The sequence below is a fragment of the Marmota marmota genome, unplaced genomic scaffold (genome assembly GCF_001458135.2).
Source record: "Marmota marmota marmota unplaced genomic scaffold, marMar, whole genome shotgun sequence".
Lineage (NCBI taxonomy): Eukaryota > Metazoa > Chordata > Mammalia > Rodentia > Sciuridae > Marmota > Marmota marmota.
Window position 1 is genome coordinate 1,304,108 of NW_026000001.1, and position 18,286 is coordinate 1,322,393.

Sequence of the window (18,286 nt, forward strand, 5' to 3'; positions counted from 1 at the left end):
AGACAGCTGCAGAAGGCCGGCCGGGAGCCGCGCGCCGGGACCCGGGAGCCGGAGTCAGCCCCAGGCAGAGCGGCGGCCCCTCGGGTGAGTATGCACCGGGCCGACCCCAGCGCGCCGCGGGGATCCGCGCCTAGCGCGCGGACGCACGCAGTCCCTCTCCCCGCGCCCGGGACCCGGGGCCCCGCACACTCCGCGCGCTTGCACCCCAGCGCTGCGCTTGCACACCAACGCCAGGCACAGAGCACGACGGCGCCCTTACCCGGCCCAGCCACTTCGCGCACTGCGCACCGCCTTGCGCCCGCACGCCCGCACGCGTGTGCACACACGCGGCTCACCCCGCTATTTACACACCTCCCCTGCGCCCGCGCGGCACCACGGCCCTCACTTTCACACTCAGCTCCCTGACTGTACTCCCTGCCCCTGCCCTGGCTGCACAACCCTTCAGGGCTCCAGGTCAGCCCCCCACAGTACTGTCCCTGTTTTCCCTGGGCGATTCCTCAGGCAAGAACGCTGGTCTGCAGGAACTGTTCCCATTCTGAGGGGCATGTTGCACCCCGTCCCCAAAAGGCCCTAGACTGCGTCAAGAGCCAGAGAGGACCCTTGGCCTGATCGAGGTTGTAAATTTGGGCCAGGCATGGGGTCGGTGAGCCAGGCCTATGGATGGAAGACCCCTAAGCCCAAGACTTAGTGATCCGGTGCTGCAGAGGGACTCTGTGCCCCCACCTCCATCCGGAAGAACATGGGAAACCTGCACACTCAAATTCAGCCCCTCTGTCCACTTCGGCGAGTTGGAGAGGGGTAGAAATAGTACTTCCTATTAGAAATGGGGAAACCGAGGCTCAGAAAAACACAGGAGACACACCCACATTAACGCAGCCAGTCCAAAGAAGGATCAAGAAAGTATCCAAGCCCCAGCCTTCCCCACTCTGAATCCTGAAAGCCTTCCCAAGCAGCTTGGAAGAGTGGGGACTCCTAGCCTGGGGTCCAAACCTGGACCTAACAGCCTTGGTGACCATAGGCAAGTCGTTTCCTGCACCTTGGTTTTCTTACTCCTCAGAGGGCTCAGGGAGGAACTACTGAGATAATAGGAGGCAAGTGTTTGGTACCGAGCCCTGCACATAGTAGGTGCCCAATGTCAGCCAGCATCCACCCCCACCCTGCCCCAGCCAATCTGTACTGTGGTTTTTGTGGCCCATTTGAGGGACGGCACCAGGATGTGGTCATCTCAGATAGTGTTGGAAAGCACTTGAAAAGGTTTTCAAACCTAAAGATCCCGAAGAAGTTCACAGCCTGGAAGGTTGAGCCCCCCACACACACCATACCCCTCACCCTCATCCTCCATTTCCTGCAGCTGGGGGAGGGGCACACCTTGCTGACCGCCGAGGTACCTTGAGGTTACTGAGCAAGGAGATGGGTGGAGTGGGGAGCAGGGACACAAGGCTCCCCTCCTCTGCCAAGGCAAAACATTTCTGGAAAGCCATCTCTCTTAGAAGCCCAGGAGGGGGCCTCCAGTAAGGTGAAACTCCAGCAAAGCCCAGGTGGTCACTTGTCCCACCCACCTAGAACGCAGCTGGGAGCCAGATGTACTACTTAGCAACAATATTAATAAATGAGTGAGCCGTGGTCCGGGCTCAGGTAATGGCTGGTCTGAGCTCTCAGGCCTTTCTAGAATAACTTAGACCTCAGTGGGAGTTCATAAGACCTGGAGGTGGAGGGTGGGGTGGGGAAGAAGCCATCCCATGCAGGGGAAGGACTGAGAACAGAATATGGAGGAAATGCAGACTTTCTCTTTCCAAATTTGACAGAAGCATCGGAGGTGAGGCTTGTGAACGCTCTGAGGAGCCCCCCAAGTGAGCAGCCTGGAGTCTCTGCTCGACAGCCAGCCGGTGTTAAGATGAAGATGAGGTAGGGCTGCCAGGTTGAGCAAATAGAAGTACAGGATGAACAACTGTAATTGTTCAGCGTAAGTATGTCCATGTGGTATTTGGGACATACTTATACTAAAAGTTCATTTGAATTCAGATCTGCTGGCATCCTGTGCTTTATCTGGCAACCCTGAAATGAGGTCTTAGCGTGCTTGCAAAGAGAACTAAACACCTTTTTTTTCAAATATCATTAAAAAACAAAACAAAACAAAACACCTTTAGCCAAGCTCAGCTCTGAGTGACCGGCGCACCAGTGCCACAGAGGCAGGACATAGGGTCAGGGCTGGTGACCTTCTGCAGCCCTCAGCACTGACTCTTTCTTCCCTTCCAGTTCCAGCCACTGCAGGGGCATCATGGCTGTGGATGTGGCAGACGTGGCAGAATACCACCTGAACGGTGAGTCCCCAGCAAACCCTTGCAGGCCATCCCATGAGACCCTCACAGCAGGCCCAGGTGGGAGTTGTCAGAGGGACGCACTACCAGCCAGCCCTGTCTAACTGATTAGAGCAGTTGGTGACTTGCTCAAGCCAACAGTCTGGGGTCACTGTGCTGGGACCCACCAGAAGGCTCCTCATCTTCCATTCCCTCTGACTTGAGGGACCCTGGGTGACCCTTGTCCAGCTGCTCCCTGAGGATGGCCTGTGACAGGGAACCCATTCACCCCATGACCCTTCCTGGAGCCTGTCAAGTAGCCAAGTGAGAGGGGACCCAGGAAGGTCTACGTGAGATTCAGGGAACACGAGGCTCAGATGGCCTGGCTGGGCTGGCCAGCGTGTGGGACTCAGCTTTCCTNGAAGTTCACAGCCTGGAAGGTTGCAGCCCCCCACACACACCGATAGCCCCTCACCCTCATCCTCCAGTTTCCTGCAGCTGGGGGAGGGGCACACCTTGCTGACCGCCGCAGGTACCTTGAGGTTACTGAGCAAGGAGATGGGTGGAGTGGGGAGCAGGGACACAAGGCTCCCCTCCTCTGCCAAGGCGAAAACATTTCTGGAAAGCCATCTCTCTTAGAAGCCCAGGAGGGGGCCTCCAGTAAGGTGAAACTCCAGCAAAGCCCAGGTGGTCACTTGTCCCACCCACCCCACCCCCAAAAGACCTGGTCAGGAGTCAGTATGGTGGCTCAGAGCCCAGGCCCAGATCCATAGCTCCCTGTCACAGAGCCCAGTGTTGCCATTCAGGCTGAAGGTCCTGGGGCCCCAGCTTCCACATCTGTAAAATGGGATCCAGAGTCCATTCAATCCCCAGGTCTACAGCAGATCCCTTAAACACTTAGCACACATGCCTACATGAACACAGCAATAAGGAGGTATTGCTGGTAGGTGCCATTGAGCTAGAAATTGAACCTGGAGCTATTTTCAAAGAGCAAACTCCACAGTGTAGATGGTGGGACTGAAGGTCGGTTAGGTGCGGAGAGGTGCTGAAGGAGGCGTGCAGTCTTAGGAGCTCAGGCATGGGTCTGGAGTAGCTCCCTGCTGTGCTCATTGCCGTGTGCCAGACATGGGGGAACCGGAACCGCTGGTTCCTGGCTGCCTTGGCCTTTGATATGTCTTGTCAGCATCCTAGTCCTAGCCTAAGCTGCACCCCTCTCCCTGGCCGACCTCCAGGCTGCCAGAGAGAGCCTGAGGTGAGATGGACCCAAGGGGTGTCAGGGTAGTGAGTAAAGCCATTAAGAAGGGCACTTGCCGTGGAGGGGGGTTGGTACTGTATCCCTGTCCAGATTCTCAGGATGATAAGACAGGAGGATTGTGAATTCAAAGCCAGCCTGGGCAACCCTGTCTCAGAATAAAAAATAGAAAGGGCTAGCGATGTAGCTCAGTGGTAGAGGGCCCCTGGGCTCCATCCCCAGCACTGCAAAATTAAAACTAAGTAAATAAAAAAGAAGGGCCGGACCTGGCCCAGCCTCCTTTTTCCCACTCAATGCTTGGGTGACCTTGGGCCAATTCACTGTCCTTCTCTGAGCCTCCTTTTCCTCCTCTATAAAGTAGGGATGATAACAGGATTTTCTGAAGAGGGGTCGTGGGTAGTGGGGAAGATGCACATGAAGTCCTTGCTGTCACTGATAGTGGAACAGGTGCTAGACCAGGGGGCAGGGCCCACCACTGCAGGCTTCACACACGTCACTTGACCTCACTGAACAGTCTCCTAGCTCATCTTAAATCCAGTTTACCAGGCTCATGAAAAGAGGTGCTTCCAGGGCCCAGCAGGATCTGGAAGTGAATGGGGGGAGGGGCCGAGGAGCCAGGTCTGAGTCCAAGAGCAGATGCCAGCTCCATTGTCACTGTTGGAATGCTGCTGTTGTTGGGGGTGGGGGGTGAGGTGCAGACCCATTGCCTGGAAATCCTTGTTCTGTTTTTGTTTTTGTTTATTTGTTTGCAGTGCAGAGGCCTGAGCACAGCCTCCCACATGCTGGGCAGGTGCTCTACCACTGAGCTGCACCCCCAGGCCACCCCCTTCCCTTTAAATTTATTTTAATTAGAAATTTCCCAATTTAAATACAACTCAGCTGAATTTCAACAAAGTAACAACAGCCACAGGCTGACAGTGCCACCCATGTGATTCTACTGCGCAGACCAGACGAGGGGTTGGGGCCTGTTGGATGGTGGCCAGGCCAGTAACCCCAGCAGCAAATACTTGCTAAGCCTTACCACACTTACCCATCCCAGTCACACACACAGGGCAGTCATGAATCCTTTTCACAGATGGGACAACTGAGGCTTAGAGGGAGTCTAAGAAAATTGTCCAAGTCCACTTGAGCCAGCAAGGGGGCAGATCTGGAGTAAGCTGGGAGCAGCTGAGTAGGAGTCCTGGAGCAGGCCAGGCTTCTAACCCTCCACAGCAGACCACAGTGAGCATTCATGCCCTCCCCAAAGTCACAGCTCCCAGACAAGCTGTTGTGATGAGGGGAGGCAGGAAGGTGGGCTTTCAGGTTTCTGGGGTCTGGCTGGACAGGGAGCCCCCAACAGCCAGAGGCCAGTTACAGCCTCAGGTTCTACCTTGTGCCATTCATACTGTGCCGTGGGTGTATCTTTGCCACATGTACCTCACCACTGTGCTGCTGGCGTTGACTGGCACCAGCCTGGCCGCCCTCTTGCCAAGCCAGCTTGTGCCCAGTGAGCAGGAAAGCTCGCCCATGGCATTATTGGATTCCCAGCAAGACAGCCGCAGGCTGGGATGTGTGTGCTTCCGTTGTGTTTCAGTGTGTCTAGACCTCTTTCCACCAGCAGCCAGGCCACCTTGGGCTTGGCTTGTTCACATGGATCCATTTGACCTGCAGGTTTTAGGCAACTTTTTTGTAACCATGTATCCCCCTGTGGAGAGACACAGTGGTTAGGAACTTGGAGCCAGAATGAATTGGCCTGAAGTCCCACTGACAATCTCCTCTACAAACCAGACGTGACAACAGTGCCTACCTCTCGGGGTTGTTATGGGGTTAAGTGAGGTCAGCGTATGCAGAATGCTCAGGACTGTGCTTGTGAGAAGGGCTTATTGAGATCAGCTCTGAGCGCTATCTCAAGCCCAAGACCCAGGGATGCACTGCGTCTCAAGGCAGGGTGGGTGAAGCCTTCCTGGTTAAGCACTGCCTCCCATCACCATGACAACCCTCATCTCACCAGGAGAGGGGGCAGCTTCAGGAGAGCAGGAGAGCCAGGAGTCCTTTGTGTGCCCTCATCTGCCCTGCGTGGTGAGGTCCTCTGCTAAGGGCTTGTGGCAGCTGCGTACGTGCTGGAGAACCCCGATTAGATCAAGGCACCCCAGCTTCTTGGCTCCAAAGCCACAGAATGGGGAGGCCCCCAGGATTCCTAAAAATACCCAGTGTCTTGGGCCGTGGCTAGGGCTCAGTGGTAGAGTGCTTACCTAACATGAGTGAGGCACTGGGTTTGATTCTCAGCACCACATAAAAATAAATGAATAAAATAAAGACCCATCAACATCTAAAAAATAATAATAATAATAAAAACCCAGTGTCTAAGCTTCACCCTCTGTCTTGACCCTGGTTCCAAATGGAGCCTACAGAATGCTTGGCATGGTTGGGAACTGGTGAGCCGTGGTCCAAGAGCCTTTTACACTGCGCCTGGACGACTTTTGTGAGAGGGTTGCAACATTTCAAAATAAGGAAGCCAGGGGCGGTGGTGAGCACCCATAGTTACAGCTACTTGAGAGCCTGAAGCAGAAGGATCACTTGAGCCCAGAGGTTCCAGACTAGCCTGGGCAACACAGTGAGACTCTGTCTCAGTAAATCAATAAATAATTTTAAAAAATACACACTAAAAAAAAAAAAATCCAAACATCTGGCTTTTCTTTCAAGAGCCAGGAGACCCAGCTGTGATGGCGAGGCAGTCCCACTATTTGGGAGGGTTGCTGCCCAGGAGCCAGGCAGGCCCTCTGCAGTTCTCACTCATGCCCCCTTACTTGCCTGAGGCTTCCTGAGGTGTAGACACTTCTGGGCTTCAAGGGAACCCAGAGTTTGGAGGTGCGTTGTTCAGGCCTTCTGTGCCCTTGAGTTGAGATCAGTACAGCCCATCCTAGTGTCCCTTTTCCAGAGCTCTCCTCACCCACCCACCTAGAACGCATCTGGGAGCCAGATGTACTACTTAGCAACAATATTAATAAATGAGTGAGCCGTGGTCCGGGCTCAGGTAATGGCTGGTCTGAGCTCTCAGGCCTTTCTAGAATAACTTAGACCTCAGTGGGAGTTCATAAGACCTGGAGGTGGAGGGTGGGGTGGGGAAGAAGCCATCCCATGCAGGGGAAGGACTGAGAACAGAATATGGAGGAAATGCAGACTTTCTCTTTCCAAATTTGACAGAAGCATCGGAGGTGAGGCTTGTGAACGCTCTGAGGAGCCCCCCAAGTGAGCAGCCTGGAGTCTCTGCTCGACAGCCAGCCGGTGTTAAGATGAAGATGAGGTAGGGCTGCCAGGTTGAGCAAATAGAAGTACAGGATGAACAACTGTAATTGTTCAGCGTAAGTATGTCCATGTGGTATTTGGGACATACTTATACTAAAAGTTCATTTGAATTCAGATCTGCTGGCATCCTGTGCTTTATCTGGCAACCCTGAAATGAGGTCTTAGCGTGCTTGCAAAGAGAACTAAACACCTTTTTTTTCAAATATCATTAAAAAACAAAACAAAACAAAACACCTTTAGCCAAGCTCAGCTCTGAGTGACCGGCGCACCAGTGCCACAGAGGCAGGACATAGGGTCAGGGCTGGTGACCTTCTGCAGCCCTCAGCACTGACTCTTTCTTCCCTTCCAGTTCCAGCCACTGCAGGGGCATCATGGCTGTGGATGTGGCAGACGTGGCAGAATACCACCTGAACGGTGAGTCCCCAGCAAACCCTTGCAGGCCATCCCATGAGACCCTCACAGCAGGCCCAGGTGGGAGTTGTCAGAGGGACGCACTACCAGCCAGCCCTGTCTAACTGATTAGAGCAGTTGGTGACTTGCTCAAGCCAACAGTCTGGGGTCACTGTGCTGGGACCCACCAGAAGGCTCCTCATCTTCCATTCCCTCTGACTTGAGGGACCCTGGGTGACCCTTGTCCAGCTGCTCCCTGAGGATGGCCTGTGACAGGGAACCCATTCACCCCATGACCCTTCCTGGAGCCTGTCAAGTAGCCAAGTGAGAGGGGACCCAGGAAGGTCTACGTGAGATTCAGGGAACACGAGGCTCAGATGGCCTGGCTGGGCTGGCCAGCGTGTGGGACTCAGCTTTCCTCTCCCACGCCAATGGTGGATCTGCCATCTTTTCTCCCTCAGCTCCCCTACCAGTGGGAGATGTGAGCCTCAGTGCTTCCCATTACCCAGACACCTGCCCTACACAGACCCCCACAAGACCAGGGATGAGCTTCAGGGCATGTCAGGCCCTCCACTCCCACCCTCCAACCAGTGCTGCTCGCTGTTCACCTGCAGGCTCAGAGGCCTTCACCCCTGGGTGGCCTTGAGTGAGTGAGGAAACCTCTCTGAGCCCCCACTTACTTATCCATAAAATGGGTATAATAATAGAACCTGCCTCACAGGACTCTTCTGAGGACTCAATGGGTCAATATAGAGAAGGGCTTTAACGGGGCCTGGCAGATAATCAGTAGCAAGAGCTTCATGGGCGGGTATTATTGTGATTCCTCCTCTTCTCCTTCCCTGTTTCCGGTCTTAGTTTAGACCTCCTTTCCTGTGGGAAGTCTTCCCCTGTTGCGCTTGAGGCTGGCACTCCATGAAATCAACCAATGAATGAGAATTCATTGTCATTCCATGTCACCTTCCTGGACTTTTTCCTTTCTGCCCCACCCCTGCTCCACTATTCTGCCAACCAGGGCTGGGGCTTCAGTCCCTCAGCACCTAGCTCCTCCAATCAGGGAAGCGGACTCTGCTTTGCCCTGGCCCTGCCCACAGCCTGCACGTCCCTGGGCCTCTCTTCCCACCCTGTGCCACTCTTCCCACCCTGTGCCAGTCCCCTGCTGCTGCCGGCCCTGCTGTGGCCCAGCTGAGACAGGTGTACATCCCTCTCCAGTCTACCAGGCACTTTCTTGCCCCGTCCCCTGTTCACCAGACTCCAAGAACACTCCAGAACTTTGTCACAGCTGGGCCTGGGACCCTCCATAGAGCTCTTGCTTGTGGTTTGATAACCACAGATTGTATCAACAGCAGTCAGGAGGAAACAGGTCTGCTCCCTGTCCCCTCAACCCCACTACCTGGTCTCTCTGTTCCCCCCTGGACTGCACGGCCGTGTGCATTACCAGCTGAGTTTTTACATCAAAATCTCCCATGATTATATCATGCTGGGATTGATTTTTTTTTTCTCTCTTAACAAGGCTGCCAATGTTTCTCTGCATTGCCACAGGCCATCCTAATGACCTCACTTGTCATTCTTGAAGGCCAGTGACATTACCTCCCATGACAGTACCACAGCCCCCACCAGCCTCCTTGGTGGGCCCTGCAGGCTCTTTCCAGATTTCTGCTGTTATAAATACAGCCTCATGACTCACACCACACATAAAACTTGTTGGGATTTTTTTCCCCTTAGAATTCACACGCCAGGGTGGGACCACTAGATAGGGGGTGTTTTTATCACCATCTCCAGTTTCTGGATGAGGATACTGAAGCCCAGAGAGGCTGGGTGGCTGGCCTGGGAAGTCTGTGGCCTTGAGCAGCAGGGTAGACATGCGGGGGGGGGGGGCTCTCTGCCTCAGTTCTCCTCTGCAAGTGGAGGTAAGGACCTGATAGAGTGCTCACTGCTGGTGAATGTGGGGTCTGGGCTGGGCCCTGACCCTCTCCAGAGAGGGCGGATTCTGCTAGAAGTGGCCCTGCCTGATTCCTTCCTGTGCAGCTGGCTTTGGGGAAGCAAGGGTAAGGGGCCTCCCCCAGTCCCCAGGGCCCCCCTTCCTCCCACTGGGCCCTCTGCTCACTCTGGGTTCTTCATACCTCCTCCATCTTTCCTGCCCTGACATTTTGACTTAGCCCCTTCTTGTTTCTCCCTCAGGAAACCTTCCTGGGCTGCCCCGGGCATGACAGCAGGCACCCCGTTTTGTTTTCTTATTTCCCTGTCCCACCCATGCCCTAACTGTGAGCCACTTAAGTACAGGGATAGGGCCTGGGGTTGATTCATCAGCCCTGGTTCCCCCCCCCGCCCCCGTCCACAGGGTGCTGGCACACAGTAGGTGCTCAGTGAATGTTCAGTCATCCATTTCTGCCTCTGAAATGCCCTGCCCTGTCTCTTCAGCTTGCTTCTAGAGAGCTAGGACAGGTGGAGGCTGGGTGGGGCAGTGGTTACCTCGATTGCTCTGGAATCCGTCTACGAGAGTGGGAATCCCAGCACCACCCCCTTCCTGGCTCTGTGACCTGGACAGGTTCTTTAGTCTTTTCCATGCCTCAGTTTCCCTATTTGAGCTGGGTGCAGAGGCAGAACTGACAACAGTCTAGAGAATTGTGTTTGACAATAGTGTGAGTTCCTGCCCAGTGAATTCCAGAGTCTGGTCTGCTTTCTTTGGAAAGCAAAGCCGGGTCGCCAAGCAAGTGAGGCCTCACCTTTCGGCCTCTGTTTGGGCATCGGAGGCCATGCAGGGCGCTGGGCAGGACCCAGCACACATGGTTGAGCGAGCGCTGGAGACAGTGAAGTGCAGTCAGGGAAAGTTATGAACTCATCAATGGAGGAAAGTTTCTGGACATCTGGATTTGTCTCCAAGCCCTCCACAGCTCTGGGATCCTTTCACATTGGCTGAGTTGGCTTCTTGATTTGTTGGTTTGGGGCAAGAGATTTATTGAGATAAGATTTACATACAGCCTAATTCACCCATCTTAATGTGTACTGTCAGTGGCTTTTAGTATATTGTACCACCAGCAGCATGATCAATTTTTAGAATATTTTAACACCTCAAAAAGAAACTCTATTTCCCCCAAGTTCCCCTATTTGCCCAACTTCCCCTAGATATTTCCTTATACCCATGTACCCTGCCATCTCAGGGCATTCCTTCAGGACTCACGTACCAAATCCACGGATGCTGAGTCCCTAATATAGAACCACGTAGAATTTGCACATAACCTGCACACATCCTCCAAATTATCTTGAGATTACAATGTCAATGCTGTGTAAATAGTTGTTATGATGTGTGGTTTAGGGAACAAGAAGAAAAAAAGTCTGTGCCTGTTTGGTACCATCGCAGGCCTACCACACAGCACACCATCTGGGATCGGTTGAGTCCACAGATGTGGAACCCACAGACCAGAAGGCTGGCGGTGAACGGAATCACTCCCCACGTGGTCTTTGCAACTGGCTGCGTTCGCTCCGCATGATGTTTTCAAGGTTCATTCGCGTTAGGATGTTGTGGTATCCACGCTTCTTCCCTTCGTATTGCCAAATAGCATCCTAGTGGTCGGGATGCACTAGACTTTGTTTTTCCATCATCAGTTGATGGGTTGTTCTGGCTGAGGCTTCAGGCAAAAACAGGATCATCTTTTTCTCCCCCAAATCTCCTTCCTCTTCCCTCAGACCCCTAAATGCTGCTTTGACTCTGGAAGCAAGAGGTCCTATGGCCGTGAGGTCTGAGAACGGTTGTCAGAGCCTAAGGAATATGTGACCGTCGTTCACAGCTCTTCATCTGCTCTGTCCAAGTGTCTCCGCAGTAGAAACACATGTTTTTGTGTCCAAAGGAGGTAGAAACAGATACCTCAAGAAAGTGTGTGTCCTGTTCAGCACTGTATCCTAGCACCGAGTACTGAGCCTTGCACACAGTAGGCCCTCAATAACAATTCACTCAATGAATAAATCAACACTGAGCAGCTGCTTCCTGGGTGGGGGTCTGGACCACTGCACCCCACTAATGAGAGGCTGCCCTTGCCTTACAGTCATCAAGAGCCCCCCTGGCTGGGAGGTGGGAGTCTACGCTGCAGGGGCCCTGGCCCTGCTGGGAATCGCAGCTGTGAGCCTGTGGAAGCTCTGGACATCGGGCAGCTTCCCCAGCCCCTCCCCATTCCCAAATTATGACTACAGGTACCTTCAGCAGAAGTATGGCGAGACCTCCGTGGAGGCCAGGCCAAAGGTGAGGTTTCTGCTCCTTCAGGTACATTCCCCCAGGGTCCACTCTCAGGACCGGCCTCCAGTGCCTCCCCTCTCTTGCCCCCTCTTGGTCAACTCTTCTGGATGGAGAAGCTCTTCAACTCCCTGCCCAGTGCCAGGGAGTCAACAAATGCTTGAATGAATGAATGCTTTTGATTTTCAAAACCATGCTGAGAAAAATACATAAATATAATAAGAAGGAAAACATCTCTTCAAATGACACACCCTACTGTTAACTAACTATTTTAAACTAACATTTTGATGTATCTTTTCAATGTTTTTAATCTATCCCCCTTAGTTCTTTCCTTCTCTTCCTTCCTTCTCCCTCTCCTCTTCCTTCTTCTTCTTCTCCTTTTTTTTTTTTTAATTATACTATTATTTTGAACCCAGGGATGCTCCAATCCTTTATATTTTTTTTAAGAGAGAGAGAGAGAGAGAATCTTTTTTTTTTAATATTTATTTATTTTAGTATTCGGCGGACACAACATCTTGGTTTGTATGTGGTGCTGAGGATCGAACCCGGGCCGCACGCATGCCAGGCGAGCGCGCTACCGCTTGAGCCACATCCCCAGCCCCCTTTATATTTTTTGAGACAGGGTCTTACTAAGGTGCTGAGGCTGGTCTCCAACTTGCAATCCTCCTGCCTCAGCCTCCTGAGTTTCTGGGATTACAGGTGTGCAGCACTGGGTTTGACTCCCTTAGTCATTTTCCATATAAGCTTTCTATACAAAGTGCTTCGTATCTCCCTGGGTTTTTACGCCCTGTTCTTTCCACCTCACTTGCAGCTGCGGTGTTTTCCCTCTGGTTGAACAGTCATTGTAAGCATCATTTTAATGGCTGCATATGATTCCTCTTTTTGTGCTTGTGCCATGGTTTACTAAATGCCTTCATAAATAATGCAGTGCATGTTTTGTATGTAAAACTTTATCTTCATTTGGGATAATGGACTTTGGATAGATGCCCAGATGTGAAATTACTTTATCAAGAGGTACAACATTTTTAAGGCTATCAGTACATATTGCTGAATGTTTCGTCACTTAACATTTGGCAGACAATTATTCAAATGTCATGTAGAGTTCCAGACAACATATCATGAATCTATTACCAGATTGGAGTTTCTCATTTGGGGTGCCCAGGAGGACCATCTCATTTTCTGTTGGGAGGACTATAAATTGGGACAACTTTTCCAAAGAGGATTTTGAAACATGTCAAAAGCCTTCAGCCAGGCCCAGTGACCCATACCTGTAATCCTAGTGACTCGGGAGGCTAAGGTCGGGAGGTCAAAAGTCCCAGGCCAGGAGCTGGGGTTGGGGCTCAGAGGAAGAGCGCTCACCTGGCACGTACAAGGCAAAAAGTCCCAGGCCAGCCTTAGCAACTTGGAAAGGCCCTAAGCAACTTAGGTGGACCCTGTCTCAAAATATAAAATAAAAAGGGCTGGGGATGTGGCTTAGTGGTAGGACGCTTTTGGGTTTAATCCCCAGCATATACACACGTGCACGCGCGCGCACACACACACACACACACACACACCCAAAAAAAACCTTCAAAAAGGACTGTCCTCTGGGCCAGGATTTTAAGACAGCTGTGTGATAATATGTTATTTGCATTTGTGAAAATTAGAAACAATAAAACTTTCCAACAATAGGGGGTTAGTGAAATAAATTATGCCTATCTGCTCAATGAAAAATTTGGGAGCCACAAAAAATTATGTTAACAAAGACATGATATACAGGCTTTTGCTTCCTCAAATCCTGAGGTTAATTTAGAGAAAAGAAAATTTCAAATGTTTGGGTGTCACCCAGCATGAAATCTCCCTAGTGCTGTAAACTTTTTGTAACCTTTTGAGGCTATCCAATCATCTGTTAAGTGGCTACACCCTACTGTCCCTACCCATTCTCCTCTGCTGGACAGTTGGATTACTGACTGCTCTTCTCTTTTATAAATACCATGGTAAGCCAGGCATGGCATGCATGCCTGTAATCCCAGCAGCTCGGGAGGCTGAGGCAGGAGGATCACAAGTTCAAAGCCAACCTGAGCAAAAGCAAGGCACTAAGCAACTCAGTGAGACCCTGTCTCAAAATAAAACACAGAATAGAGCTGGGGATGTGGCTCAGTGGTCGAGTGCCCTTGAGTTCAAACCCCAGTACTCCAAACAAACAAAATCATTGTAGTTGACATCTCGAACACGGTTAGGGGATATCGGGGATTGAACCCAGGGGTACTCAGCCACCGAGCTGCATCCTCAGTCCTTTTTTTTTTTTTCTTTTTGAGACAGGGTCTCACTAAGTTGCCCAGGCCAGAACTTGTGATCCTCCTGCTTCAGCCTCCTGAGTCGCTGGGATTACAGGCGTGCACTACTGCTCCCAGTTTTAACATCTTTATATATAGAATTCCATCCCTATAATAAGCATACTGAGGAAAAGCTCCTGATATTATGGTAAAAGAAAAAAATTCTAAGTGACATAAAATAGCACTAAACAAGGACCTTCCTGGCTGGGGATGCACTGTTTTTGTGAAAGGGAACAAGAAAGTACCCTGAACGGTGCTCACCCTCCACGTCTCTTTGCTGCCTCTTAGAGACCACGACTGTGGCCCTTGTGAAGTTCCTATGTCCCTTTTTCTCACCTCCAGACAATGCCTGCCTGGAACACCCAGCGGGCCAGGACTCGGGGACCACCCAGTCGCAAGGGCAGCCTCAGCATCGAGGACAACTTTGAGGCCATCAGTGAGCTGGGGCCACTGGAGCTGATGGGCCGCGAGCTGGACCTGGCCGCCTATGGGACCCTCCGGAAATCCCAGTCGGCCGACTCCCTGAACTCCATCTCCTCCGTGAGCAACACCTTCGGGCAGGACTTCACGCTGGGCCAGGTGGAGGTGAGCATGGACTACGACCCAGCCTCCCACACCCTCCACGTGGCCGTGCTGCAGGGCAAGGACCTCCTGGAGCGCGAGGAAGCCAGCTTCGAGTCCTGCTTCATGCGTGTGAGCCTGCTGCCCGACGAGCAGATCGTGGGCATTTCCAGGGTAAGTGGGGCTGGCGGGGGCGGAGGCCACACTGCAGGGCCAGGCAGGGTCCCTGGAGGGCGCTAGAGAGTGGGTCTGGTGCTGATCCAGGGCCAAAGATGCAGGGGGTCCTGCAGGCAGAAGGGGAGTATGTGAGGCCCCCACAGTGTGCAGGCCCCTGCACCTCCAAGTCTGTCCGTCAACACGGGCCTGGCAGCAGAGGGGTGACATGCTCACTTGGCTAATTTGGGGAAGGCTCAGTGACAAGGCTATTTGCAGTGGTGTGGGTAGGGAGGGGGCAGCCTTGGGGAGGGTATGGTACCCTAGGTCTGAAGGGAAGAGGGGGGACCAGTGGAGAGGGCCAACATGGTCAGCCCAGGGATACTACAGAGAAGGACTTCAGGGAACAAGCACTCTGACCTTCCTCTGACCTCCAGTCTTCTCTGTTGACCCCAGGCACTGACCTGACAGGAAGCCAAAGGCCAAGGGAATCCATGGAGATCAGCTCCTGGGCTGAGAGTAGATTAAAGAAGCAGAAAGAGTCAACAGGGAGTGGCCAGGGGAGGCCTCAGCCTGCCCTCCAAGAGCACCTTGGAGGACATCCATTTAGACACCAATGCCAGGAGATGGATGAGGGCCACACATAGTGGCCTCTCACCAGAGTGAGAGGAGCCTGAGGACTTTCAGGACCAAGTACCTTCTGACCCACCTGTGCCTGGTCTCCAAGGCAGGCTGTTGGTGAACAGCAGCTGCTGCAGCCTGGTGGGTGCTGAGAACCTGCTTCCAGAGCCCAGCTCCTTCCTGGTTCTCTCGTGAGCCCTCTGGGCCAACGGGGCCAACTATCAGGGCATCATACAGAGGAGGAGCCCAGACTTGGAAAGAGTTTGCCCAGGACAACCAACCCCAGCAACTAAGCTGGAGACTGGGGACTAGAACCCAGGGTTCTCAGCCTCTACCATGGGGCCCTCCACACACTGCTCTGGGAGTGAATAGTTGGGAACCCAAATCCCTACGGGCAGGGGTCAGCTAAGAGGCTGACTGAATGCTTAGAGGCTTGAGTAGGGGATTGTGTGGGCAACGGGGCTCCCGGGGAGCACCAGGCAGCGGCAGGAGAGTGTGGTCACAGTGCTGGAGGCGGTGGAGGATTTGTTCCTAGGAAGGCGGGAGGCAGAGCCTCGCAGCCCAGCCAATCCCGCGAGGTTGCTGCCTCCAGGCTGGGCAGCCCCCAGCTGCCAAGAGGATGCCAGGAATAAGAACTCTTCTTTTAAATATTGCCAGGCAGTGACTAAGGCAGCCCCCACAGAAGGGAGAGCACCTTCCCAGGGGGCCTGCCCCCGGCTTCCTGGGAGAAGGCCAACGGCACCCACTAGACAGGACTGAGCTAGAAGCCTGCCTAGCCTTGCTTAGTCACTCCACCCATCTGCCCGTCATCCACATCCATCCTCCATCCGTCCTGCGGGGCTCGGGCAGCAGGGCCAGTCTCTGCAGGGGGCTGGAGTCTGTGGCCCCCAGCTCCACAGACATCCCCACCACCCTGCCATTGCACGCCTGGCCCAGGGCTGGGCCCAAGCATATGCAAGAAAGATGGCAACCAGTTCAGTCAGAGCATCGCAAGGGGCTCTGTGGGGCTACACACACTGAGTACGGGGATGGTTTGGGATCAGACTGTGGAGGCTACAGATGCCAGGGCAGGCCATACCCCTGAGGAAGGATGTGTGGCTCATAGACCTTCAGGGCTGAGCCATCAAAGGAACAGTGATGCTGAGATTGTGGGGACAAGAGAGCCCCGGGTCTCTGGACTCCCTGTCCAATGCTCTCTCACTACTGTGGCCCCTCAGGCCCCTGGCTGCCACCCTCCTCCCCAGCCACCCTCTCCCTCTCTGCAGATCCAGAGGAATGCCTACTCCATCTTCTTCGATGAGAAGTTCTCCATCCCGCTGGATCCCACGGCCCTGGAGGAGAAGAGCCTGCGGTTTTCTGTGTTTGGCATTGACGAGGATGAGAGGAACGTCAGCACCGGGGTGGTAGAGCTGAAGCTCTCGGTACTGGACCTGCCCCTGCAGCCCTTCAGCGGCTGGCTCTACCTACAGGACCAGAACAAGGTAATTCTCACCTGCCTCGTCCTGCCTGTTCCCTCCTGGCGACAGCGCACACACATACACTTCCAATGAAGGATTCTGCTGTCTTTTCTTCACACCCTGAACCCCAACATCATTAGGAGAGCAGAGGAAGAGACCTGAGTTACATTTGGGGAAACTCTGCTTTCTGCATCCTGTTTACACTCTCACCACTGTTTACAGCTCTTTCTGCTCTTACCATCAAGCCTTCAGAGGCTCTCCTCCTGCAAGCCTTCGTTAGGGATGCACACCTCTGGCCCTAAAGTGGATTATTTCGGACAGAGGCCAAGCTGAATCTTACTTTTATAAATGTAAGACTACCAGTGGAACATTATTGTTGTAAAGCAAATGATTTACTTCCTTTCTACTAGGATCCCGATGCCCTACTGTCACAGAATGCTTTCCTTGGCCTGGAATGAGGGAACAAAACTGCATTTGATGGATATGTTTGATAGGCAACTTCTGAACCTCCTTCCACGGGAGGAGGAGTGGGGCATGCTCCATGGTGTTGGGGGGGGACTGTCCCATAGTTGACCCTGCCAACCTGATGCCCAGCCGTAAAGGGCCCCCAAAAGCAACAAGTTTTCAATGGAAAAGGAAGCTTCTGTCTTTCCCTGGGCCCCTCAGGTCCTAGGGTCAGAAGCCTTCTGAGCCACCCCTGTCCCCCAGGCTGCTGACGCAGTGGGAGAGATCCTGCTGTCCCTCAGCTACCTACCCACAGCTGAGCGCCTCACCGTGGTGGTGGTAAAGGCCAAGAATCTTATCTGGACCAACGACAAGACCACAGCAGGTAAGTCCCTACTGGCTTCCTGGGGGCTCAGGGGAAGCCGTGGCCCAGCCCCTGTGCTGTGGGCACCTGGCAGCATCAGCAGGGTTGGGGACAGGGCCAAAGCACCCTGAATTCTGCTGAGCCCAGGATCTGGGCACAGTGGGAAGATGAATCCAGCTGGGGTCCAGCACTTGGGACCAAGGTTTGCCCCTGCTCTCAGAACCAGAGTTCATGATGGAAGCTCCAGGTGATTGCCAGGCAGGACCCAATGTCCCAGCTCTACAGAAGCTTCGAGCCCCTCTCAACTCAGGAACCTGTGGAGGCAGCTACAATGAATAGCCAAAGAACAGAGGGCTGGGGGCTCCTGGCTATTGGGAGTTGCAAGCCTGGGGCTGCCCAGGTCCAGGCAGGTGCAGCAAGACTGCCTGGTGGGCGAGGTTTATGGCAGTCAGTGACTTGGTATTTCAGAGCAGCACACTGTTAGGCTCTGCTGCGCTGGCACCTGGTGACTCAGGGCTGACGTCTGCTCTCAGGCCATTTATAGAATGGAAAGTGGTGAGTCTGCCAGGCTCCTATATGAATATGTGGGCTGCGAGGCCAGCCACCAGAGTCCAGGGCCCAGCCCTCTCCTGACCTGCCATGTGAGCCTCAATGCTGTCACCTGAAAGTTGAGATTCAAAATAATAGAGCCAGCCGGGCATGGTGGTGCACACTGTAATCCCAGCAGCTCGAGGCAGAGGCAGGAGGATCACAAGTTCAAAGCCAGCATCAGCAAAAGTGAAGTAATAAGCAACTCAGTGAGACCCTGTCTCTAAATAAAAAATAAAAAATAGGGCTGGGGATGTGGCTCAGTGGCCAAGTGTCCTGAGTTCAATCCCCAGCATCTGCCCCACAAAAAAAAAAAAAAAAAAAAAAAAAAAAA

General features: G+C 53.2%; 1 protein-coding gene across 6 annotated transcripts in view; it reads left to right on the forward strand.

The window, feature by feature from the left end:
- Positions 1-6: 6 nt before the first annotated feature.
- Positions 7-18,286, forward strand: part of Syt12 (synaptotagmin 12) — a 21,918-nt gene continuing 3,638 nt past the window's right edge. Inside the window, exons 1-6 of one of the 6 annotated variants that reach the window (XM_048807717.1) lie at positions 12-84; positions 2,257-2,321; positions 11,265-11,458; positions 14,107-14,499; positions 16,365-16,580; positions 17,265-17,385. In XM_048807717.1, the coding sequence (XP_048663674.1) occupies positions 2,279-2,321; positions 11,265-11,458; positions 14,107-14,499; positions 16,365-16,580; positions 17,265-17,385 (967 nt within the window). In that variant the 5' untranslated portion in view covers positions 12-84; positions 2,257-2,278. Of the gene's footprint in view, positions 85-2,256; positions 2,322-6,727; positions 6,833-6,871; positions 6,891-7,183; positions 7,249-11,264; positions 11,459-14,106; positions 14,500-16,364; positions 16,581-17,264; positions 17,386-18,286 lie in introns of those variants that run through there. The other 5 variants (XM_048807718.1, XM_015503202.2, XM_015503201.2 and 2 more) reach the window with 5 other exon arrangements.